At 43.1% G+C, this 26891-nt stretch overlaps 2 protein-coding genes across 12 annotated transcripts; one reads left to right on the top strand and one right to left on the bottom strand.

The window, feature by feature from the left end:
• Positions 1-1592: 1592 nt before the first annotated feature.
• On the bottom strand, positions 1593-21174 carry LOC114790103 (histone-lysine N-methyltransferase ASH1L-like). 11 transcript variants are annotated; one of them, XM_028979840.1, is made up of 21 exons: positions 21034-21174; positions 17991-18534; positions 13715-17318; positions 11028-11622; positions 9563-9730; positions 9242-9336; positions 8333-8406; positions 7579-7621; positions 7348-7450; positions 6849-7055; positions 6540-6686; positions 6216-6321; positions 6030-6122; positions 5488-5555; positions 5233-5393; positions 4513-4599; positions 4244-4298; positions 4024-4150; positions 3703-3876; positions 3067-3217; positions 1593-2745 (listed from the first exon to the last, which is right to left on the bottom strand). In XM_028979840.1, the coding sequence occupies exons 2-21, from the start codon at positions 18453-18455 to the stop codon at positions 2639-2641; spliced, it is 6630 nt and encodes a 2209-aa protein (XP_028835673.1). In that variant the 5' UTR covers positions 18456-18534; positions 21034-21174; the 3' UTR covers positions 1593-2638. The 11 variants fall into 11 exon arrangements, 8 of the variants coding, with proteins under 8 accessions (XP_028835673.1, XP_028835672.1, XP_028835671.1 ...); XM_028979839.1 differs by lacking the exon at positions 21034-21174 and adding an exon at positions 20230-20377; XM_028979838.1 differs by lacking the exon at positions 21034-21174 and adding an exon at positions 19604-19703.
• Positions 21175-22491: 1317 nt separating this feature from the next.
• Positions 22492-26853, top strand: dap3 (death associated protein 3). Its single transcript, XM_028980862.1, has 13 exons — positions 22492-22646; positions 22883-22924; positions 23059-23169; positions 23842-23943; positions 24068-24176; positions 24441-24533; positions 24692-24822; positions 24921-25001; positions 25647-25805; positions 25896-25955; positions 26038-26127; positions 26267-26384; positions 26667-26853. Exons 2-13 carry the CDS (start codon positions 22886-22888, stop codon positions 26750-26752), a joined length of 1179 nt encoding a protein of 392 aa, XP_028836695.1. The 5' UTR covers positions 22492-22646; positions 22883-22885; the 3' UTR covers positions 26753-26853.
• The last annotated feature ends 38 nt before the right edge of the window (positions 26854-26891 follow it).

Below are 26891 nucleotides of genomic sequence, written 5' to 3'. Positions count from 1 at the left end.
CCTATAGGTTTCGGCTTCTTGTATAATTGAGTTTGACGCCCCTGATGTAACACGTGGTGACGCACAAAGTAAGGCTAACAGAAATGAAGACTCATTAAGAAATGAGTGCTTTTGTTTTAACCAATTAGATGCAAGGAGCTATGAACTCATCAGTTCTTGCTGCTGACACTTCTCATCATTTACAGCATTTTTTTACATACACTCATCAAGGTCACCTTCATCATCCAGTTGCTCCTGCTTATGCCAGACTTCTATCATTATAATTCAGATAAAGAATCTACTTATGATAGAATAATAGAAGTAAATAAATAACATTTCCCCATCATACACCCAGAATACAGCATTTGTCCAACTGCACTAAAAGACCTTCCAACCTTGGTTGCTGCATGACCAGCAACCCCTGCACACTTCCGTATTCTCAAAGATCATTTGAGTGTAGAAGAACGAGTGGATGGTTTTCATCCTTTCATGTGGTTGTATGAATATGGCATGGTGGTAGTAGCCTACTGGGTAACACACTCACCTATGAACCAGAAGACCCAGGTTTAAATCCCACTTATTACCATTATGTCCATGAGCAAGACACTTGACTGAGTGTCTCCAGGGGGACTGTCCCTATAACTACTGATTGTAAGTTGCTTTGGATAAGGCCATCTGATAAATGCTGCAACTGTAAATGTATGTGATTCATCTTCCTATAACTTCTATTTTCAAGTCAGAACTTTTTTTTATTGCTGTTCTGTTGCAGAATAGAGTTATTGCTTTTGTCTTCTCAACCTGTTAATGTGTTCTTTGGATGCTTAGTTTTCTCAACTTAGTTAATGACACTTCTTGGACTTCTTAAACTGATGTCTGATGAGCACACTACATCTCTGACTAATTCAGTTTAAAAAGTTTAACTTCATGTGTATACATTTTATATTACAAGCAAAATGACTGTAAACAGGACAAATGTTTGCAATAACTCTCACTTAATTTGTTTATGGTGAATTGAGGCTGCGTTGCCACCACTTCACTGTGTTTTCCAGTGCAATATAATTCCAATGCAGACTGCTGTCTGTTTCTTATGAATAACTATATCATAGATAAAGGTGTTCAATTGCAGTGTCAAATTTTACATTTCTCACAGTAAAATGGTAAAAATGATTGATCCTTCTGTGTTTGTAATAATTAGCGTTTCATGTCAAGTCAACTTTATTTATAAAGCACTTTAACAGCAATTCCACTGCACCAAAGTAATGTACAAACATAAAGAGACATACAAATATACATAAGAAGTACAATATAAAATACATGGAGAGTAATGAAGGCTGAAGTTTTAAGCCTAGACTCAGAAACAGGTAGCTATGAAGTAGTCTGGCCTCTTGAAGGGACCATGGGAATTGCTTGTGAATAATTATTGCTAAAGTCATCCACAAAAAATGAGGGTATAGTGACATCTTGTACCATGTCCACTCTGATACTCAGCTAAGAATTTACTAATATATATCATACTTCTACTATTCCTACTTGGACTAATCTCTTGCTCTGTATGTATTTATACCAAAGCATAGACAGACTGATTCATACATAAAACACAAAGACATCTTTCATCCTCTCCATGACTGGTCCAAATTATTTATTGCATGTTGGAATTAATCAAAGATGAAACAGACCAAAGAGAAACAAACACAAGTGTATTCATTGTGTTACATAAGTTATTTGGAACTTCTATAACTCCTGTCCTAAAGGCAACATTTAGTTAATACACTGATAATGTTTTACCAACACAGTAATATAGAATATTTGAAAAAGAGATTGCCTGTTGCATATCTAAGGCTAGCTTTATATTACTGGCTATGTACAGTATGTACACTTGCATTATTTTTAATATCTGTATATCTAAGACAGACATTACACAATATACATTTAAAGCCTCTTCTGCCCCCACACACAAAATGTTGCTGTAGATAATACACTTGACATTCTCTGTTACTAACTGTGGTATGTTAATTTTCCTACATATTTTTCCTACTCTGTAATAAGTTAAAGTTACATCTGAAATTCTGTAAACCATACTCTGCTGGTTTGTTAAGGTCAGAGACCAATACTGCATACACGTCTCACTAAATATATAAACAGCAATACATTCAATAACAATATATAGTGTTACTGTATAAATGTTCCCTTTTACATTTGGTGTGGATTCACCAACTACATAGCAAACTATGTGATTAATAATAAAAAGAAGGTTGGGATCAAGATCTGTACATAATCTCTCTGCGGAGGACAGCATAAAGGGAAAGGCACATTGTCTAAAAGTTCGAGACCATGACCCAGTTGAGGCAATTTTCATCTTGTTATATCAGGGGTCCAGCTATCTTTGGGTGGTTCAGAAGCCCGTCATTCTGTGTGTGTGTGTGTGAGCATAGATGTGTTTTCTCATAGTTTCAATTTGCTAAGTGTCCACCAACATGCTTAAGTATGCAGCATACACTTTTTTCTTGGACTTTACTTTTCTCTTTGCATCCTTGTATTGGACATCTTTTACATTCCATATGAATTTGTGGGCATTATATCATCATCGTTTCCAAGGTCACCATCGGTCAACTTACGATGATTCAGAGTTACATGCAATGCACACAAGGCCCTGCGCTGTTTAACCTTCTGTTCTCTTCGCCTCCTCTCTGGTTTTCTTGCCGCTTTGTCCACAGTTAGAGAGGAAGGGTTGGTGATGTGGTTCTGGAACACTATTGTGAGGCATCACTACACAGGAGGAAGAAAATATAAATTATACGTGTCTTATTGTCTTATTATCCTCTTTCTTAGATGCTATCATAGATGCTGCCTATGGTTCCTGTAAATACTAAAGAAGGAAATAAAGTATGAATACATGGACTTGACTGTTGTTAATGTCAAATAAAAACACCTCATGTATTAAGGCATTGTTAAACTAATTTAAGCTTTCATGGCCTGATTTATCTATTCCAAAATTATTTTTTTATTTCTATCCATGTCTCATATTCATGTCTCCTGCTGCACCCATCCCCACCATCTGTCCTCCTACTACAATCCACCCTTCCTTACTGTTTTTGCTGGGCTTGTGTTGCAGCAGACTCAGAACTATTATGTCCAGTCTTTTCTTCTGAGCCTCCATCCGGTCCATTTCAGTCTTTAATACCACGGTGGTGGCAAAGTCCCCGCTGTCCTGCTGTCCTCTCGACAGACTGCAGTGGGGCTGGGAGAAACAGGTAGACCTGCTCAGTTCACAAATGACATCTTCTAAGAGCAAAATCAATAAGAAAGGCACTCACACTTCAATAAGAAACACTCACACTTATTCACACACACACACACACACACACACACACACACACACACACACACACACACACACACACACACACACACACACACACACACACAGCCACACTTGCCCACCTTTCCTTATTTCTTGGAGTGTGCTGATTGTGAACCCCCTCTCCCAGACATCTCTTGAAATATTTTCCCCCCGGATTTCTCCCATACTGGAACTATTGCTGAAAAAGGTGTTTTGGTTAGTGCCAGTCAAAAGGTAGCCATCCAAATCTGTCACTAAACTGACAAACACATTTTGCAGCAATAGTTCACAGCTTAGCTCACCCTAACCACAGCGCTCTGGTCCGTTCAGGTTTCCACACATGGATTTGTAAATGCCTGTCCAGTACGATCTCTGTGGCTCACCGTGTCCTTCTCATTCTGAACCATCTCCTCATGGCCACCAGGACTTCGTCCTTCACCAGGGTCACACTCCAGCACTATGGGATTATGTGCTGCTGCATTACGCCGAGTGAGGTGATACACCTTCCGCAGGCGACACACGTCACGGCCGACAGACGATTTCTTCCCGTAGTACTTCTGATGGAAAAGTGGAAGCAGCAGAGCAAAGAAAATGAGTATGTAGTATATGGATCTTACCCTCAGTTCACAGCATTGAAAATGTGCATAATAATGAGTCAATTACCAAAAAAATACACATGTATGAGTACAGGAGGACAAAGTCACCTCTGCACTGAGGAAGACCTGCAGCATGTCCTTGTCAAAGGCCTCTTGGCATTTATAGTGACCTGAGAGAATTTTCCTTTTAATGGTGGTCAGGTCCAGAGGGTCAGAGCCTGTGCTCCGAAGTTTTCTGTACGGGTGAAAACAGAGTTTTTGCTGTTGGTTAGTGGCGGTTGTGGCTTCATTTGTTCGTGTTACGTTGCAGTTCACGGCACAAGAATACCTTTTCCTTGATCGCAGGTTGAGTAGAGGGGCTGCAAGAACATGACCAGCAGAGTCTAGAAGATATAAATACAATTTGGGTCAGAGAAGAAACGTACAAACATTTACATCCATCTCCAGTATTTTAAAACAGGCAAAAACGAAACCATCATGGCCAAGAACAAGAAGGAATTACAGATCCAGAACACGGCCAGATCTTTAAAACTACTTTATCACTAAAGTATGTATCAAAGTGAACAGCTATTCTGAGACTGCAGACAGAATACGCACCCTTGTACTGTGTGACGAGGTCGCAGATGTCCTTCAAGACGCTGATGAGGTGATCCGTTTCTGCATCTTCAGACTGTGTGAAGATATCTGCACCATTCAAATAAAACACAAATAGTCACAAACTCATGTTGCTGAATAGCATGAAACAAAACTCTTAATTTGCTGCTTATTTTAACCCTCTAGTCATGTTCCCACTTTTCAGGCCTCGGCTCTGGGACTTACTTACAAGAGTCAGCGTGTACAAATGAAGTTCATACCATTTTATCAGTGCCTCAATATTTTTATTTCTGCACCGAAGCCACAGACATCTATCCTTACAGCGGTAAGGATACAACCACATGTCCTCATAAGGGCTTTTCAGTAATGCTCCATGGAAATGGAGCCTGGGTTCAGGAGGACATCCAGTTTTACTGCCACAGAGCGTGAAGGAGAGATGGAAGCAGAGGACAAAGCTAAATCCTGCGGTAGGAAAAGGCCTGGCAGGCTTTGGTGAATCTGATCTAGTGAGTGCACACTAAGGAACGTTTCTGCGGATTATAGGCATGGCCGAGCTCTGACATAACTAACAATCTGTGTTTGTTCAGTGTTATATTTTGACACACAGTGTATTTTTAAAGGAGTGGGCTGACGATTGATCTGCCATGGGTCAGGAGAAAAGGGAACTTTTATTCCAGCCAATTTAAAACACACACACACACACACACACACACACTCCTGGACCTGACTTGCTGGCTTCACATGGAATGCTCGTGGGCGAGAACTTGTCCCCTTCCTGCTTTTCCCCCATATTCTCCTGCTCAGCCTCACCATCTCTCCACAGCTTCTTTCTCATGCTCTCATAGTTCCTTACGAGGAAGATGCTGTGTTTTTGCACAAAGTCCCTGCCAGAACAAAAAACAAGAAATAACTCACATAACAGTTAGGCTGTACAATATGACATCCGCGCAAACACAGGAGGAACGTTCCTGGTCTTACCTTTCTCTCCTAGAGAAGGGCTTCATTTTGAGAAAGAGGGACACCTTAACATCAGGAGATGCCTCCTGCTTGGGCGATAGGGAGGGACACAGAGGGCGGGATTTCAGACCATTATACAACATATCTTCATAAACCTGCATTTGCATATGGAAAACATTTAGTGAATGAATGCTCCAGAATTTAGTGTCATCTCTTCCTGCAGATCATTTTTTAAATAATGCCTTAAAAATGGCCGGCAACCGAGTACACTATTCAGCCTATTCAGCTTCTTAGAGAGGTTTCTATGGCACAGTTGCGGTGATTTGTCCTCTAGGCCAGCAGGGGGCAGGAGTTCTAGAACTTGTGAAATTTTGTGTTTGACCTACGCACAGATACTATAAATAGATGGGAATCAGAAATCCGCTAACGCAGAAGTACAGTGTATTTTTCCTTTAGATCTGCTGCATTCATTTGGTTATGTCATTCTTCAGACTGTAATTATGTGCTACTGTTTTCTTAATGATCCTAAAGGACATGAAGTGGATGGTGGTGCTGACTCTCACCTGTGTCTCCACCCCACATACATCACCACCCACAGGTTTCTCCTGTCCCTTGCTGAGGCCGACACTCTGATCAGAGTCACACTCACACACTTTCTGGAGAAAATAGAAAAAGATTCATGATAGGTGGTCGTTTGCATGTCTGAGACAGAGCGAGAAAGTCAGAGAGTGAGGTGCAAAAACTCCCACCTGTGTGTCTGTGCTGGAGCACACTGCATAGCTGCAGGTAAGTTCTGTTCCCCTGCTAAGGTCTTTCAGAGCGAAAAGGCCAATTCTGAAAATCCCATTCACCAACCTGAGAGATGTCAGAATATGTGACCACCTGCACCAGCCTGTAAACTACTATTTCATTCTATTTATGGTGAATGTACCCAGTTACAATGATAGCAGCCACATGCATATGAAGGGCCAGTGTTCTTGTGAATTTGGTTATTATTCTATTAACAAAATGAATCATATGGAGCAGCTGTCTCTGGTGCAGACTCCTGGAGAGTTCTGTGGGGGTTTACTCACCACTTCTGAAGCTCACAGTTAGGCTCAGGGCTCTGCTTAACAAAACAAGCCTTGTTGCCCATGTGGTGACTGTCGATGACAATGTCACTGCTCACTCTCAGATATCTTTGAGCATCCTGTTCATAGCGATGCTGAGCAGCTCGCCTTCTGTATGCACATACAAAACACAATCATTCCAGTAGACTATTACCATAATTATCACTGCATGTTCCTTTATTTTCTCTTTTTTATCTTCATTTTTTTCATCCAGTTCTCTCATGTGGCTAAACTTTCCTAAAGTTTCTCTCTTTCCCTCTCTTTTGCCCTTACCGGAACTCCTGTGGGCTGACCACCTCCCCGACATACTCAATGATGAACTGGCCAGCGTGGAGAGCCTCTGTGCTGCAGAGACCCCAGCCGGAGCTCTCTGACCAGCATGGCTTCAGACCTCGTACCCACTGGCGTCTCTGGATGTGCTGGTTGTCACACTGAGGCCCACTTGGGCACACCCCAGGAGAGCACTCCAAAAAATGCTGCCTGCATGTGGGATTACAGAGGGATAAAGTGCTTAGAACTCACCAATTTATCACCAGTGCACTAATATGGTAAATTAGTCCTGGGCGGCATCACAAGAGAAACACTAGAAGGATGCAAATGTTTATTTTAATGTGGCAACCAGTTTAAAAGCCAATCCAGAACAGGCATTACAGTACAAATACTGATGCAAACACACTGGCAGGGACCAAAAGCAAAAAGTGCAAATGTCAGTCTATAATTTAAGACAGAGAACACTATGGTTAATTCAAATGTAACTGTTTCGTTGCTCAACCTGTTGATGCAGCCGCTCACACAGCTCTTGGAACCATCCGTGGGTGTACAGTTGCACTTTGCGGCTTTGCATTCTGGGGGCGGTTTTACATCCACAAACACATCTAAAGAAAAAGCGAAGAAGAAAAAAGCCTGAGCAAAACACACACTCACACAGTGTCATGCATCACATACCAACATCTTGCTTTCTCTAAAACTAAGAACATTTTAACAAGAACATGCCAGTACTTACTGGATGTGATCTTGTGGAGCGGCACATCTGGTTTCTTGCCAAGCTGTGAAGTGATGGATACTGACGTTAGTAGATCTCCGAGCACTCTCATGGCCACACCTTCCTAAATGAAACTCTCAGGGGTGATCGCTGGGGACGTTTTTCAGCCTTATAGTCCCTCCAATGGGGTATTATATGGTCAATTCTATCTATTTAGAATTGATCAAGTCCTAATTAGTCAGAGAGCACAGCAATAGTTCTTCAAATAGAAAATAATTTCCAATGACATTACAATAGTCTTCATTGTAAAATAGTGGGGTTTGTGTCTCACATTCTGCCTGCTAACAAGATGTGATTATTTGTCACAAGAATTAGCATTAACTGCAGTTATAACAAAACATCATAATACCAATATTTCCAAAACAATCAGAATGCAAATAGTAATATGCATACAAGTAAATAATGTATATAATACTGTATATACTGCTGACTGTAGAGGGAGGGAGAAGCAATATTGGCAAATACTATACAAATACTGTACTTCCTACAACTGCAACTTTCTTGAGAGCCTTTAGCAGCAATATGTAATATACGATGCACATACTGAACCAGATAAGTTTGAAGGTTAAGTGGGTTAAACGTTTACTTCTGGTTCAGGACATGATGCTGTGGTGCTGTTGTCCAGATGGCTGAATGGTAAGATACGCTGCTGTTTTTCTTGAAGTAAGAGAGGGTCAGAGCCACTGGCTCCAGTAACCATGACAATAGCAAGTACCTGATTGTGTTTCCAGAGCCACTGGATGTTGTAGGGGAGCTGGAAGTCAATGCGTTTAAGTCTCAGGTACTTTCCTAAAAATCACAGATATAAAAGAAAGAGATTAAACACACACCATATTCAAGAAAGCATTGATTAAATAATTCCAGCACACACTTCCTTACTAATACATTGTCATAAACATCTCCCTTTAAATGCATGTTTTTCACATATCCATGCAAATAGAACACTCAAGTACAGAGAGACATAGAGAGAGAGAGAGGGGGGGGGGGGGGGGGGGGGGGGGCAGAGGTCTGATGTGTAAGTACACACGTACACTTTCCATCTTTCCTGTCTTTTTTTATGGTCCATGTTTCTCTGACCTTTCTCCCCATCACAAACTGTTTCAACTCTGATTCACCAGCAGATTTTCTCAATTACCCATGTCTTTCTCGCTCTGTCTTATCCTATTGGAGCGCCACTCGCCTCTAATTCCGTAAGTGCAGTTCGACTTGTCTGAGTCGTCACTGAAAGAGCTCTTTTAAAGTGAAGCCTTTCTGCAGAAACCAGTCAAACCAATTTTTATGCTCTGGAGACACAACTTTTCTGTGGGGTACTTCCAGGTACAAAAAATCAAGACTGCTTTGCGTCTCTCAGCTTGGGTGAAGTATTTAAAGTGAAGTGATTGTCATTGTGATACGCTGCAGCACAGCACACGTGCACACAATGAAATGTGTCCTCTGCTTTTAACCAATCACCCTTAAAAATCTCACAAACCTTCCGTGACCAGGAATTGAACCCGGGCCGCAGCGGTGAGAGCGCTGAATCCTACCCACTAGACCACCAACATTGTACATAAACTCCCTGACCATGGATTCAGCTCTGTGGATTAGGCCTATCTGTCCTGTAAATTCTCAGTGAGAGACTCACCCACATGAATGGGAGCTGGTAGTAAGCCATACTCATGCTTGCATGGGATATAGTCCAGCACATCTTTCTTCAGCTGCTGAAGCTGAGACTCAGGGCTATGCAGCAAAGATATAAATAGAAATACATAATTTAATGTGTAACATATGACTAATAGTGGCTGAAGTAAAAGGAGATAGGAACAATTCTTCATTAATGTCAGTGGACTGCTTATATTCATCCTAATTAAAGTAATGGAAGTATTAAAATGGAAATAACAAAAGGATTGATTATGAAAGCAAAGTGTAAGAAATCTGATTTGTGTGGACACATGTCTAAACTTACTCATCTGTTTTATACACATCTGAGTACAGACCAGCCATCAAGAACTTCTTCTTGGGTGGCTGAGCAGATACCACTGACCATTGGGTGTCAGGTCGGGCTTGGTCAGATGCAGTTGTAGGAATGGAAGCTAAGTTCCAATGGCTCTTGATCCTTCCGCCTGTTGATCCACTGTATAGGAAACAAACTGGTATTAGAGCATTTCAAAAACTAGAACATGGTGACAAATTATTCAATTAAAACCATTCAACCCTAGCCAAGTATTGATTGTATGGTTAGCAGTTGTAAGTCGCTCTGGATAAGGGCGATCCTATAACAAGTTACAAGATCAGTTACTAGATCACAGTATGACATTTTTTCAAAATGAAAAAATACGACTTTACATTCATAGCATTTCATCAATTCTACATTTTCATGATATTCAATATTTAAGATGCACTTGTATGCCTGCAAATTGCATTTGTAAACAAGTGTGAGAAGCCAATTTACCAGTACTGTTTCAATTACATTCTCACTTATTCCTTAAGCTGACACTCCAACATCACCATTAAAGGTCCTCTGACATTAACATTTTTTTGCTTTTATATATATTCCCTTAATACTGTATCTGAAGTCTCTTTCCAAAATTCATCCTTAGTACAGACACTTTGAGCCAGTCCCACAATGAGATTTGCCCAGGACGTCCCATTTTGGTGTGTGTAGCTTTAAATGCTAATGAGGAGGAGCGTGGCCTATAGTAGTTGAGGGGGCATTCACGGAAATGATGTCATCAACACCGTTCACCAACCACAATGTCTGGCCCAGACAGGAAGCCGCAGAAAGTATAAAATTAATCCACTGGTTCTACAGTCAGTCTCACATGATGGAACTAAAAAAAAAATCGAGCTCATTTTTACATCCAATCACCGAGCAACTGTAATGCTTCGCACGTTTGGAGGCCATGACAGTCGGTCGAGAGGGGAGGGGTGGGAAATTCTCTGGGTGGAAAACGCTTGAGAATTGGGAGGTAACCTTTCACCTTATGATGACACAAGGGGACAAATTCCAAATCCGACCATATGAGCTGCCGCTCTCTGAACAGCGAATCGGAAGGACCAAAGCACTTTGTACACCTATCGCCATTTCTAGCCACTGCAGGGCCAGAGACAGGCTAGGGGAACTCATATTAATGTTAAATAATCTCACAAAGTGATGACAGGGGACCTTTAAGATGTCAGCCTCAAAGAGGCAATACAGAGCTTGGTGTCATTCTCAAGATACAATGGTAGAATTTGTAAGGATGTGTAAGATTTATCTGTACTGGCAAGATATTATTAAAGGTGCCAGATTTTAACTTATTCAGGCATAACAATGTTTTGAATAGTTCTGCCATTTCAAATGCATTCTACAATTGTATTTACATTGTATGTGTATTTCAGGTGGTTAAATACCCATCAAGTGTCCTGTGATCAATATATATCAAGTATACCTTCTGATAATCCATGCATCCTTTTGAGAGAATTTATTGTCTTTTGTGCATCCTTTTGGTCTGTTCCCTTCATTGTCATGTCTCTCTGTACTTGATGGCTTCTTTCCCCTCCTGTTTTGACTCAGTACTACAGCTTCTGACACATCCAGTAGACTACTGAATCCCTGTCTTTTCTGAACCAGGTGTTTCTGCCCAGGCATTTGGTGACAGGGCTTAGAAGGAGGTGGATTATGCTTCCTGGGCCTCCCTGGTCCTCTCTTCTTCACCATGTTGTTCCCTGTGATGGCCTGCCGTTGTATCTTCTTGGCTCGCAGAATCCTGTTCAGGTGATTCAGATTCCGCTTATAGGAGTGGTCGAAGGCTTGGCTGTATGTTTGCAGTGGAGAAGGCTGGATCAAAAGAGCCTGTGAATTAGTGAAGCTGGAGGAGGATGGCCTCCACATCCCATGTCTCCTGGTGACAGGGTGCAGAGAGGACTGTGTTTGCTGCGTGTGCTGCCTTCGATTAGATGGCCTCTGGTGTGCCTGATTACAATGAAGACCATCTCCTGAAACCTTCAGAGCACTAGAGCTTGGATCTCGGGAAATGTCCTTTCCTGTAGGCAAAAAAGCAAAATATATGTATAGGACTTTAATTGTTTCCCCATAAGAACATACTTTTATTTTTATTCAATCACAAAAGGCTAATTATTCTGTTCATTGTAATGTCCCCACCAAAGAATCCCAACCCAGTGTCCTGTTCAGGTTTAATGTGTTATTGAATTAGTTGAATGACCTCTTCTAAAACCCTCTACTTCCAAGTGCTACTGAAGCTGTAAGCAATACAGTTTCACTATTAAATGGGAATTAATTCGAGGTTAATGTAGAAGTAGAGCAACAGCGAGTGCCGTGCATGGAAATCAGGGGAGAGAGAGAGCGACCTTCTCTTGTAGAACGAGGTAACACCACATTTTTACAGTGCATACAGCAGTCAGTAGGGAGTTTGCAGCAGAGCATGATGGGTATTACATTTATACACTCTCAACGCTGTCCGAGCTTCTGGCACTTTGTGCCTCAAAAAAGGGGTCGTCATCAATCACTTTTATACTAAAACAAGAGTACAATCCAAAAAAGGAACACACACAGAGTAAGACATGGAGACGAGAAGAGGAGTGACATATGCATGGAGTTGATGTAAAAAGCAGGCTACTCTCTGACCTCAGCATTTTCCAGTGATAGAAAAAAGACAGGGGGAGAGAAAGAAGAAGCCCAATGATGAAACCTGAATGTTAGTATTTGCCATGTTTGAATTAGATAGAATTGAAAACTGTGTGCATAAGCACCAGAATGCAGACCTTCATCTACAGACGCCACAAACTTGTCAACCTAAAGTGCCAGATCATGCCAATTGTAGCCTGACATGATTATAGAATGAGAAAGACAAGTAGATTTTCAAAAATTCATAAATAAAATTCATGGGATGAATGAAGAAGGAGCTGGAGTAGGAGAGTGCATATTCAGGCACATATGATTCTGGTTAGTTTAAAACAGTTCCTGCCAAAAATATTCCATCTCTCTGAAGAAAAAAACATCCCCTCTCCCTCCTTCTCACTGTCTAATTCACTTTCTCACTACAGCATCTCATTTCCATTTTCCTATTCGCCGTCTCCTTAGATTGCAAATGCACATTTCAGTCCACTGTTTTTCTTCCCTTGACCCAAATTTTATGGATCTTTCTGACCACCGTCTTGGTTCCGTTCTCCATTTCCAACTTAAACAGACGTTGGCTTGTGAGACAGGTGGAAGAATCGAGTGTTTTTTCTAAAGGGCACACTGGCAGGATTGGTGGGGTATTTTATTCATTATCTTGACTTGTGGTTCATTTAGCAAGAGGATCCACGTGTTATGAGCGCCTTAAGAACAGATATAATGAACCTTATATAATAGGCAAACTATTGCACAATATTTACACATATTTAAACTTTAATAAAACAACCAGTTTTAAATACACAACAGGAGCTTCCAAAGTTTGCTTTTATGTGCCCTTCAAGTATGTGGGTTCTGTCCCCCTCTCAGCTTTGGATGTCATCCCAGGGAACAAGCACTCAATTCAACAAATTACTACCTTCGGTAGAATAATTAGGATATTCCAGTAAATTACTGCACAACGGTACATTCAAATAAATTCTTAAGTGACAATCTGAGGAGTAATGCATTTGTGGCAAACTAGGATATGCTTTGACATTTACCCACCCAATACTTACATTTTGGGTTTAAAACTGTTTTTTTTTTTTAAACAGGACAACCAATGTGTGCCCACTATAAGTAACACTTCATGTTCTCATGCTACATGCACACAATATTCCTGACCTGTTTTTCTAATCCGACAGTGATCCCTGAAGAAATCCCCTTTTGTTGTCTGGGTTACAGCTACTTTCTTGCTGCAACACTTCAGACCATTCCTCACACCGCAAGCACAGGAATGGAGTAGAGCAGAACAGACACAGACAGCTTCATTATTCACTAGCTGCTCTACTGGGAATGAAGAACCAGGTTCTACTTGCTACCACCACTGCCGTGCTCTAATTAGGGCGCTGTGTATGTCCCACATGCAATTGGGTTGACATTGTTGTGTACCCATTCCTTTCGTTTCTGGATTCCCCCAACACCTTAAAAGACAAGGGTGCACCATGTCTTGTCTCTGCTTACCTGTGTCTACGCTTTGAGGGTAAGAACAGCGGCCACTCCGTAGTGTCCTACCTGGTTCTGTGGAAAGACCAATCATACAAGACATGCTTCCAAATGTCCCATCTCTGTCTTGATTCAGAGCACTTGTGAAAAGGTTGACATGTTCTTGTGATGAAAGAGCATTTGTCATTAGTGATGAACAATCTCCCTCACCCTCTGAACCATGCAAAATGTCTTCTCGTCCCCTTGAAAGTAAGCCCTTGCTCGTATTGGAATTCAAGAAAGACGTACTTTTTAGCCAGGGCTTTTGAAGGCAGCATCTCTTTTCCCTGTATTTTAACTGTGATGGGTCAGAAGTGCCCAAACAGTCAAATGTTGCACTTTTGAATTTGGACTTCTCTGCTGAGGTTGAAGAAGGGGAGCTGGATTGGGTAAACTGAAGGTCTGTTGTGACTCTTGATGTCTGCAAGCCAAACCTGTTGCAGGTCAAAGAATCCATCATTTGCCCCTTCACTTTTTTTCCAAATCCTGGTTGTCCAAGATGTTCTCCTATTTCATCCTCTCCTTCCTGGACATGATGTCTATGTCTTTGTTTGTATTTGAGTCCACCAACCCAATGAGATGAGCGATTCGAGTCAGGATATGCCATAGGCACTCTTTCCCCCTCTCCCATATTTTCCTGTCTCAGCAACTTGTGTTTCTTCTTGTGGAATTTAGTAGGATCATTTGAGAGGTGAAAGGGATGTTGAGAATGTACGTATGAAGGACGTGAAATTAATGAAGGGTAATGTTCTGACTGTGGAAACACAGTTTCAGCAGAAGGGTACCTTTTATAAAAGCTTAGACCCAGAGGCATGGAAGTGTATGGCACTCCATGAGAAGAGTGGTATAACCCACTTCGGGACAACGGGAAGCCAAGTCCATGGACAACAGAGACATCTGTAGAAGCTACATTCCCAATCTTGTTTTTCATGCTTGGCTTCTTTACATAATGCAGGGGGTCATATGGATATGCCAACTGAGGTGAGTAATATCCACTAAAGTTTATTTGAAAAATGGTGGGTAGAACATTTTGGGGCACACAATTAAGTTTGTGGGACCGAGTGCTAATTCCAATTCTGCTTCCATCAGCAACCCCATCGACCCCCAGCACAGCTTCAGGGATACTCCTTTGATGTACTATATGGATCTCACTGAGTCTTACAATCAATTCCTCCACTTCAGTCAGGAAATCTGGATCTTGTCTGCTTCCCCTGAGTTGCAAATACTTCTTTTTGCATTGTTGTTTTTGACCCTTCATCATGTAACCAGGGCAGCTGTATACACTTCTCTTGTACTTATGCTTGTGCTTTTCCCTCTGACTGATTAAGGTTGATTGATTCCTAAAAGAATGTACCCTAGTATAAGGAAAAGCGTCAGAGCTCACATGGGGAACGATGGAAGGAGATGGTCTCTGGTGAGGGTTAATCCCAAATGTCATCCCAGAATAAACAACATTCGACTGTTGCATCCCAATGCCCACTCCCAGAGTTGTACTACCAAATCTGCACCTGCCTTTCTCACACCAATTTGGGGTGCTGTTCATAACTGTCCCTCTGTCACAGAGTAATGTTTCTTCACTATGAGATTCATGCCCAGGTGAACTTGTGGTGTCTTTGAACTCATTCAACGATGTTACTGGCAAGGGAGATGAAAATGGAAATACTTTTCCATCATGGGATTGATTGGGCGTTTCATTGTAAGATAGTGACTTCTTCAGAGGAACTGTGACAAAGGTTGAACCTTGTGAGCCAAGAGTTTGGAAAACGTGAGGTGAAGAGGATGAGGCATTTGAAAAGAGTTGCTTTTTTGATGAATTTATAAAACTGGTAATTTGTGGTTCTGTGAATAGCAGGTTGGGTGAAAGACTTGAGGATTCAGCAGATTGTGTACTGAAGGGAAAGGATTTTAAAGGGACCGTATGGGACTGCAGAGAACATGGAGATTGAGAGTGTGCATTAGAACTGGTGGACACTTTAGGTTTACGCCCTCTTCTTTTGCCCATGTAAATTGTTCCCTTCTTGCTGATGTTGATTTGTGAACTCAGATTCCCACTGAAAGGTGCTGCCAAGGGAGGTAAAGGGTGTACTGGAGATGAACTTGACCCAAATACTTCCCCTATCTTCTTTCCCGTAGAAGAGTCTGCTTTGTCTCTCCACCCTGGTCCTGACAAAATATGATTCAAGAGCCAGTTCCTTCTTTTTGTCCTCATGTTGTTGATTTTGCCAATAATAGACTTCATTACCTGGTGTCCATTACTTGTTGAACTTGAGTCCAAGTCATCCTCGGCAGCTTCCTCTGTTGCATTACAACCTCGACTTTCTAGAAGAAGGGAAGGAGAGGAGTGTTTTGGACGACCTCTTTTTCTTTGCATAGGTTTTGGAAGGTTTGTAAGTTTATCTGAAGACAGAATAGACCCATTCTTCTCATTTTTGGACTTGATCAGGAAAGGGGTACATCTGTGAGAACTTGTGTTGATGACTGGATTCAGAGCATGTTTTTTCTCTGCTGGTCGACCTCTCTTCTTTGGTTGGGCCTTGAGCAGCTGGTTGCATTTTGGTGGTCTTCCAACAGGCCTGCGGGTTTTAAGTGGTTTTGGCACCAGCATTGAACAACGACTGCTGGCGTTGGGGTCCTTGCCTTGTGTCAAACGAGAACATCGTTCTCGTTTGCGCTTCTTCACAGGTTTATCTGGTTCTGAAGTGGAAACATCCTGACTGTCAGTTTGATTCATTCTCTTTCTAATTTGGCCACCAGAGAATCCTTTGGTTCCTTGATTTAATTTATTTTGTTCAGAGCCAAACTCTCTTGAACTATCTATGCATTTGGCTTCTTTTTCTTGATTTAATGCTATGTTTGTGTCAGGCACATTTACTGTAATTTGACTAGATAGAGTGGAAGGACTAGGAGTTGTTTCCCCTCTCTGAACAGGCACTTGTCCTACACTTTGGTTTACATTTAAGGATGATTTTGGAGAAGGATCATGAGGGCAAATCTTGCCCATAGTGCTCTTTTTGCTCTTCTCATTCTCCACAGACGTTAAGATGTTTGAATGGGAAGGACTGGTCCTATTGTTGCTGGTTTCATTCATTTTGTTGTCACTGATAGTACCAATGTCACCAGGGGAGGAAGGCAACTTCTTGTGGACATCTTCAGTTTGATTAGATCCAACTGGACAAATTTTTTCCATGGTGGAAACTGGGTACGGAGGGGCAGGATTCACATGTGGTCTAGCGCCACGGTTCCCAGCTTCAGAGACAGAGACCGTATGGAGTTTACTGGCCTTTTTTAGATGTTTTGCATGAGGTAACTCCTTCGGAATCATTTCTGCATTCCCAGATTTCCCGCCATTGTTGACTTGTTGGGCTTCTTCGCTGATAACCTTTGACCCCTCGTGTGTACCGGAGTGCTGTTCTGAAGAGGAAGGTGGAGACGCTGCTGGAGTGGGGGATAAAGTCTGCTTGCAGGGTGTAGATACACGTGTCTTGCCATCACTGGAAAGTTTTTTATTGTTTATATCAATCTGGTTCGTTTCCAAAAAAAGCTCTGATTTCATCTCTGCCTTCTGTGCCAGTTTGGGAGGAGCCTGCAGAGACACAAGATATTTTTAGAAAGTGATAATTACTATGCTAATGTTTACAATTACAAATAAAAAAAGGAGGAGATGGAGAAGGTCTTTTAAGTTGGTTTTAAGAGGTATGCTATTATTATATTTTTATATTGTTTAATATGTAATGATTGTGTCATATTTATTTATGTAGACCAAAATGGAGAGAGAGACAAAAAAACTGACAATGAGGACCTGAGTTTACACGTGTTCCAACTCCAGGAGGGTGACTGACACCATTATTTACATTTATTCATAAATAAACAGCCAATATGACTACAAAGGGTGAAATAAAAATTCACACAATTCAGCTTGAGACAAAAACATGAGAGAACGAGCACAAAGAAGTGAGGGAGTGAGAGAGAAATGAGAGCAGGTACAAGAAGAGAGGTATAAATAGACTCCTGAGAGGCACTGCTATTGGTAGCTATAAATTACTGCTAACAGAAATGAAGAAGCCTGACATTTACTGTACTGCTTATCCCTTTATTTGTGCATTATCCTTACACCAGAGAACAGCCAGAAGAAGCATCTGAGATAGTATGCCATATGATAAGCACCTACTTCAGTTAAAGTCCTTGTCTCTACTAACATTAAGGGCAGATCTACTCATATGTGTTTGAACTACAATGCCAAGGGGACAAGTCTTACCCTCTTTCCAGTCCTGGAGACAGGAGCCTCTGGGACAGCTACAGATGTGTTTGGAGCCGCTGGTGATGTCACCCAGGATGAGGATGTTGAGGTGTGGCTGTTTCTCGACATGGAACCGCCCGACTGGTTGGCCCCAGCGACCTCCTCATTTTTGACGCCGCCTTTTCTACTTCCACGACTTTGTCTAAGTGACGTGGTGGGACGGCACACGTAGTTCTCTAAGATCTTGGGGGGCTTCTTGGTACGTTTTGTCCCAAGTCCAACCTTTAGCTTCATGCTGCCCTCTGAGAGGTCGGGTCTCTTAGTCGAAAACCTCTGTTGCTCCGCAAGTTCCCTGTCACCGGAGGATCCATCTTTTCCATTAGTGTCCTCCCTACCTTCCTCATTTTTACTAGGCGCCACTGGACAAGCTGACAGGGGCACGTGGGACTGGGACGGAGCTCCTCCTTTTTTTCTTTGATCCATCGAGGACTTCGAGGCAGAGTGTTACGTTTTCATAAATGAGAAACAGGACAGCTACAGCGGAGGAGCTCTTTAAGAGGGACTATCCGGAAAAGATGAGGTTCAAAAAACAAATGGGGAGAGAAGTAAATCGGTTAAAGAAGCATTCCTTCCTCACAAGGACACTTTCATAGACAGTTTATTAACATTTATTCATCATTTCTATCATTTCTATTTCTATAACGAGCAAATTTCAGCATGAGATGTGAAAATCCAGCTACTGTGAAAAAGACCCGAGTAAAATGCGGTTCTAGCGAAGGCCGATTCCAAAAAACCAGGTGCTTCCCCACATGGGGTGATGTCACTCTGTAGGTGACCTCAGCACATTCAGCTGCTCAGGGGTCCACGTCCCAAATAAAGCCGAACGGAGGATCAGAGAGCAGAACGCACGAGAGGCCACGTCGTCACCGAGATCATCACGATTTACACCCCTTTCCCGGCCACGGACCCCCAAACTGGAGATGCAGACATCTCGGAGACTTCCGTCCCACTACTGTTTTAACCCAGAATACTCCTCCATCCCTCCATCCGTCCCTCCGTCTCTCAACATCGCAACGCGCCCCTTCGTTCCTTCAGTCTCCAGAGCCAAACTGGAACATCTGCGCCGTTCTCGTACGATCACAACCCCAGGCTCCCAGACGGGAGATCGAGACACTGTCTTCCCGTCCTCTCCACGCTCTGCTGTTCTCCACCTACGCTGACTGACCACCGGTCACCTGGGGTTCACGCGGGCGGTCCATCACGCTGGACCCACGGGCGCGCCCGGCAGATGCCCCTCCAGCCAAACAATGAGGAGAAGCACATCTCCACCTCAACACTGACCTACATAGAGAGGGAGAGAAAGTCCAAAAATAGAGCTCACGGTGGGGGGGTGGACAGACGCGGCTCGTTCCGCCGCAGGACCCGGAGTAAAGGCGGCGGCCTGAAAACTTTACAACACGCCGACATGCACGTGTCACGCCGAGAAAGTCACTTGACACTGCGAGCAGCGACCAAAAATTCACTTAATACCTCTCCAGACACACACACACACACACACACACCTCCACAACAGCGACGAAGCCCCTGGCATCTTCACCACACAAACTAGTTACGCCATTCCTGCTACTTACAGAACGCCGCGTCCTCGCCACATGACGGAGGCGTCAACTCCACAACCAAGCACGTTGTGCAACGCCGCTCCACGGCCGGGCTCCTCTCTCCCTCCCTCTCGCCCTCTCTCTCTCCTCCAGCCCTCTCTCTCCCTCTTCTCTCGTCCTCTCCAACCCCTCCTCTCTCTCTCTCTCCTCCCTCCCTCTCTCTCTCTCTCTCCTCCTCCCTCTCTCCTGCCATTCTCCCGCTCTCCTCTCTCTCGTCCTCCTTCCCCCCCTCCCTCCCCTCCCTCTCTCTACCCCCCCTCCCTCTTCACTTCCCTCCTCTCTCCTCTCCCTCTACCCTCTCTCCTCTCCCTCCTCCTATCTCCTCTCTCCCCCCTCTCTCTCCCTCTCTCTCCTCCTCTCTCTCTCTCCCCCCCCTCCCTCTCTCTCCTCCATCTCCTGCGCAGTAGTTTTACATGAGAAGGGTGGTGGTACATTGTGTACCCGGATCTCCACCACGTTGGCATTCAGATATGAGGAGGAGGAGGATGAAGGAGGAAGGATGAAGGATGCATCTGCGCGCTACTTTATGTCTTTTTTTAGTTTGTTTGAACCCGCTCGCCTATGAAATTGAAGGACAAGTTACTCGCTTACAAACTTACTGGCGAGGCGCGAATCTTGTTGGACCGGAACCCGACAGGGAGGAGCAGTCTGTGGCCCAGCGCTGGTGTAAAAACTCGCGGGAAATGTTCCTGCGTGGAGGGGCGGGTCCCGAACGACCGGTAGCGCGCACGGTCCGAGATTTAAATCTGCGTGATCATAACCACACACACACACACACACATACACACACAAACACACACACACACACGCGCGCACACACACACACACTCATACACATAAACACACACACACACACATAAACACACACACTCGTACACATAAACACGCACACACACACACACACACATAAACACACACACACACACATAAACACACACACACGCACACACACACACGCGCGCACACACACACACACTCATACACATAAACACACACACACACACATAAACACACACACACACATAAACACGCACACACACACACACACACTCATACACATAAACACACACACACACACATAAACACGCACACACACACACACACACTCATACACATAAACACACACACACACACTCATACACATAAACACACACACACGCGCGCACACACACACACACTCATACACATAGACACGCACACACACACACACACACGCGCGCGCGCGCACACACACACACACACGCGCGCGCACACACACACACACACGCGCGCGCACACACACACTCATACACATAAACACACACACACACGCGCACACACACACATCAAAATCAACCGATCAACAAGATGGCGGCGGCGCGACCGAAGTGGGACTCTGGTGTGGCGCTGTGACCGCGACTCACCTTTTATCATTTTAGGTTGTGCGTTATTTGCTCAGTTTGATTCCATTCCGGTCTGCAGAAGAGACAGAAAGTTGATTTGGGAAAATCTGGACGTTGTTATTTCTGTGTTCTATTCCCTGCTGTAGCTCAAACCCCCTCCGCTTGGATCGGAACAGTTCGGAGGGGGTTCATATCTTGCCACAGAGTCCCAGTTGGAGTCGCTGACTTCTTTGTTTTTTGTGGCACTCTCATTATTATTTTGTGGCTCTCACTATCGAACAGATTCCCGGACCTTCTGCCTGGCTTCTTTTCCCACGAAACGATGGAAATATTTCATACAGGCTTCACCAGTCAGGGACAGAGAACAGAGCTGCTTTAGATGCTATAAAACATTTACATTTACAGTATTTACCAGACGCCCTTATCCAGAGCGACTTACAGTCAGTAGTTACAGGGACAGTCCCCCCCTGGAGACACTCAGGGTTAAGTGTCCTGCTCAGGGACACGATGGTAGTAAGTGGGGTTTGAACCTGGGTCTTCTGGTTCATAGTCGAGTGTGTTACCCACCAGGTTACTACCATCCCACATCCACTCGTTCACAACACGGTTGACTGTGTAATGCACTGTGTGGGATTCTCATTCATTTAAACAGGAGATTTAAAGATTACAGTCAACATTGCAAGGGTTCTAACAGTCAAATGACAGTCAAATGGTGACCCCTTCTGTAAGTATTGTTTGACACCCTTTTTGTAGCTAAAGGGATGCCAAGAGAGCGTTTCTGAACTGAAATGTATAGATGCGTTTCCAGCCCAGGATTTAAAAAAATAAACCACATGCTGACTTTCCAGCATGAGGTGGCAGAGTTCACTCCTGATACAATCGTTTCAGTCTTTGTCACTAAATAATGTGTAACTACACATAATAAAATACTGCATGATTATTAAAATACCAGAGGAGCACAGGTTATGTTTACATTTTACATTTACATTTACGGCATTTGGCAGACGGCCGTATCCAGAGCGACTTACAACGTGCTTTCAAGTTACCATCGATGAAGAGATCAATTCCGGTTCACTAGGACCCCAACTATGAATACATCTATTTAATTCACTCTGTTGTAGATTCTGTACACAAAGTTCGACAACAAGAAAATTACAATTTAATCTAAATATTCTTTATTGTTTTTAATATTCCTAAATATTCCTAAATATTCTTTATTGTTTTTAGTATTCCTGTATACCCATCATTCGTTGTGTGTATTTCACTTAATGGTTCATAATAAATATTGATTAATTTAACAATCCAGGATTAAATGAGGAGGATTGTATACAGGAATGTCACAGGTGCTCGTTGGACCCCGTGGAACAGGCCAGTAACCCTGTCGCATGTAGTGCTGCATCTGAACCAGTGGGTGGCAGCATGGTCTCTTACATTATAACGTCATCGAGAATTGGGGATGGGGTAGGGGGACAACGTCACTTCCGGTTGTCCCGTCAAACATGGCGGCGCCCGTAGCCACATCGCTGTGACTGAACGACCGCAATTTGGAGACGCCTGTTAAAACTCCAGCATAATTACGTTTTCACTCTCGTTAGAGGAAAACATCCTCTTATTATATTACATCTTAGTAACTGGTGAGTAGATCGGCAGCTTTTTGCGTTTTGGCTTTTCCGCCGTAGTTCAAATTTAATGTTAACATGAAATATAATACATTCACGGGTTCATTTAATACTCCTGAACTTTACTTTATTTAAAGCTATTTGCTTAAAAATTGCAATTCACTTACTCACAGTGATCATATCATTCTTTTTTAATTAAATTGTCATGGTATTAACCCCGTATGATTTAAAGACACTTCTTTCCCCTTCAGATCATGAGCCTCCACAGACTAACCTTGAGGATGCTGCGGATGGTAATGTGGCCTTGGGCATTTACTAATATTTAAAATAAAATATAATAATCCCGATCTGTATTATTACTGCACTGTGGTGTGTGTCTGGGAAGAACGACAGAAGTAGCTGCTAATTTATTCACTGTGTGATGCAGGTGCGTTCCGTTCACAGTGGGAGTGGTCTACAGCTGCAGGCAGTTGCCATGGAGACAGAGCCACACCCAGCAAAGAACCTGTCAGTGTTCAGAACAACAGAAGCAGACCCGGTATGTTTCAGTAATGTACACTTATAATTTTGCCTTTGGCCTCTGCATGAAGAATAATTTAAAGTGAAAGTGAAGTGATTGTCACATGTGATACACAGCAGCACAGCACACGGTGAACACAGTGAAATGTGCCCATCACCCTGAGTGAGCAGTGGGCAGCCATGACAGGCGCCCGGGGAGCAGTGTGTGGGGACGGTGCTTTGCTCAGTGGCACCTCAGTGGCACCTCCGGCGGATCGGGATTCGAACCGGCAACCTTCTGATTACGCTTCCACCAGGCCACCACTGCCCCATATTATTTTGGTCTTATTGGTCCCCCAATACTGTATCTGAGGTCTCTTTCCAAAATTCAGCCGTGGTGCAGAATTACAGCCACTTTGATCAAGTCCCACAATGAGATTTCCCCAGGACACGCCGATATGGTGACTGTTGCTTCAAATGCTAATGAGGAGGAGAGAGGCCAATAGACGTGAACGAGAATTTTCTGAAATTACGTCAACACCTTTCACCAACCACAATGTTTTGCACAAACAGGAAGTCATGTCTGCATTTTTCCAGAAAAAAATTAACCAACTGGTTCATCAGAGACTCGTGTGACTGAACTAAAAAATACATCCAATTACCGAGTTACTGCAGTTTTGGCTTCTCATTTTGGCTTAATTTGTGATCATAGGCCCGTCATTCAGAGCAGCATGCAGCACAATACTACACCCTGTCTCCCACCCACCTCCGGACAGTCTTTCCCCATGGACTGCCCCCCCGGTTCCAGATGCAGGTACAGCCAACAGATATAATGACTTGTATTATAATAATGAGAAGCAGCTGCCAATTTAATTATGTCTGCAGAGACTTTTGAATATATATGTATTTCAAGGCATCCTGTGTATACTCAATCTCAGGTAAAGACGTTTAATGAAGGGTGTGTGATGGTGAGGCCGCCTGCTTTGGAGATCATATCCCACTTGAAGAAAGCTGATTACAGCAAGCCTGCCCTACACTACCTACTCTGTATCCTTTTCACAGGATACAGTAACACAAACACACGTGATCATTTTCTCATAATTAAAATCTCATAATAAAACATCCAAAAGTAGGTTTATGCTGTTTTGCAATAGCCAGAATCATTTGGACAGAATTTTGATGCATTTTGATTACAATATATTTTGCATAATAGCTGTCATTGGGTGACCTACAACTTAAACATATCCTGTTCCCTGCTAATTTATCCCATGCTGCTTCTGTGGCTGTGTCACACCTTGACCAGGTATGTAGATGGGGCTACAGGCTGTGGGAAGACCATGTCTCTCTGCCACGTCCTGCATTACTGCTCCACCCAGGGCTGGTTGGTCTTGCACATACCTGACGGTTGGTATTCTTCAAACTCAACCGGTATTAAAACATGGACCTGATTTCAAAGAGATTTCAAAGAGTTTTTGTAGCTTGAAATAATTCAGACAAAACTGACCGGTATAATTGTGTCAATAACGTTTATTCCTGTTTTGTGTAATTATTCATTCTTGTAGCTCATCTTTGGGTTAAGAACTGTAAAGAGCTCCTGCCGTCCTCCTCACGACCCTCACGATTTGATCAGCCAGTCCAGGCTTCACAGTGGCTCCAGAACTTCAAAGTCACAAATGACCACTTCTTGTCCAAGGTAGCGTGTTACATTTGGCTTAGATTAATTATGGTAATATTTAATATGGACTATTTAAATGATGCCCTTTTTTGTGAATACGAACTTATTGAGTACAGATAAAGACAACACGTCGGTATGTGTGGACAAAGAGAGAGCGTACAGAAGAAGGACGTCCCTTAGCAGAGCTAGTAGAGCAGGTGAGTCCCCTAAAGGTCGACTGTTAACATGTGAACTATATATAAGCACGATTTCAAAGCAGTCTAGTGTAATTGATGATTGATTAGCATGATTGAGGAGGGTATTGCACCCTAAACAGAAGACACGTTCCTATGTTACAGGAATGAACTCTGTAGGACAGTTCAAACTGCAACCTTTATGCTGCATTTGAAGAAAAAATGGATGACCTTTCAGGGATGGCTGTCCCAATTCAACTGATAGCATGACTAGGAAAATATTCATAGGTTAGACTGTCTCATCTAACAACTGTTGTGTGAAGAACAAGACTATGAAGGATATGGGACATGCCTATTGAGAAGAGTTTTTTATGCAGTAGGGTGATTTTAATAAACTACAATTAGTTTATTAAGTGAAAGTGAAGAGATTGTAATTGTGAAGCACAGCACATGGTGACACCATGAAATGTGTCCTCTGCTTTTAACGGTGAGCAGTGGGCAGTGAGCAGTGGGCGGCCATGACAGGCGCCCGGGGAGCAGTGTGTGGGGACGGTGCTTTGCTCAGTGGCACCTTGGCGACTGTTGTTATTAAGTTTGACGATTAGTCTAAGTTGCTAAAGTTTATGTTCGGAATGGAATGCAATAAGGAATCTTCAAATTGTCTGTCAGGGTGTGAATCGCGTGAAGAGCAGCAGTGATGTGGTCGGGGCACTGCTGAGGGAGCTGCGACTCCAAGCTGGACAGGGGGACTTCAGACTGGCCGTTGCTGTGGATGGCGTGAATGCAGCCTGGGGGAAAACGTCATTGAAGAAGGAGGATAAGAGTGCGGTGTGTTTTGTCTTTTTTTTACATTTTAATACTCTTTCATCCTTTTGTGTTACATTAATTGGCTATTTACTCTGTGTGTCTTTCTTTCAGGTGTTGCTGGAGGAGTTGACATTGATTCATAACATGAGGAAGATGTTGAATAATGATTGGGTAATAATTCCCATCAGGAATGATCTTAGGAATGAGTTTCTTGCGATAAGATGTTTGGTTACTAACCTGCTCTCTCCCTCAGTGTGGAGGTGCCATCATCACTGCTCTATCACAGACAGGTTCTCTCTACACGTCTCGCTTATCCTACCTGCCCCAGGAACTTCTGGGACAGGTCAGAGGTCAACCTTGCATTCAGTGTTTAAAGGCTCTTTTAATGCTGCGCAGTGAACCATCATGTTTCATGTCTTACATTTTCTGGATCTCTTAGAATCTTTTTGATTTCCTGTCATGTTTACTTTTCTTTTCACCAGGAGGGGTTTGATAAGATGGATCCTTTTGTGCCGGTGCCGGTGTCTAATTACACTGAGAAAGAATTTGAGAGTTGCTACCTGTACTACATGGACCGCAACTGGCTGCAGCATCCAAACAGTAAGTGTGAGTGTGTGAATACAAGTGCATCAACTTCTCACAGGGTGGTAGTGGCCTGGTGTGTAACACACTCGCCTATGAACCAGAAGATCCAGGTTCAAATCCCAATTACTACCATCATGTCCCTGAGCAGGACACTTAACCCTGAGTGTCTCCAGGGGGGGACTGTCCCTGTAACTACTGATTGTAAGTCGCTCTGGATAAGGGCGTCTGGTAAATGCTGTGAATGTAAAACTTCTCTGCGGTCCGTGGTTGAGCTCTTCGCCTTTTGTGTTTCCGCAGGCCGAACTGAGGAAGGCAAGAAAGAGCTCATCTTTCTCAGCAGCCTAAATCCTTCCATCTTGGAGAGGCTGTGTGCTTCCCTGTAATAACCAGAGGCGGAGTATATCAGAAGTATACAGGGTTCATGTCTGACCTACGCTATCCATCAACAGCAGGAAATCTTTTCATAATAAAATCATTCAAAACAGTTTGTGGTCCTAGTTATTGTTCAAATTTCACTTACAA

Source organism: Denticeps clupeoides, chromosome 5 (genome assembly GCF_900700375.1).
Source record: "Denticeps clupeoides chromosome 5, fDenClu1.1, whole genome shotgun sequence".
Taxonomy (NCBI): Eukaryota; Metazoa; Chordata; class Actinopteri; order Clupeiformes; family Denticipitidae; genus Denticeps; species Denticeps clupeoides.
The sequence above is the reverse complement of the archived record's forward strand: the minus strand, read 5'-3'. Positions and strand labels throughout refer to the sequence as shown.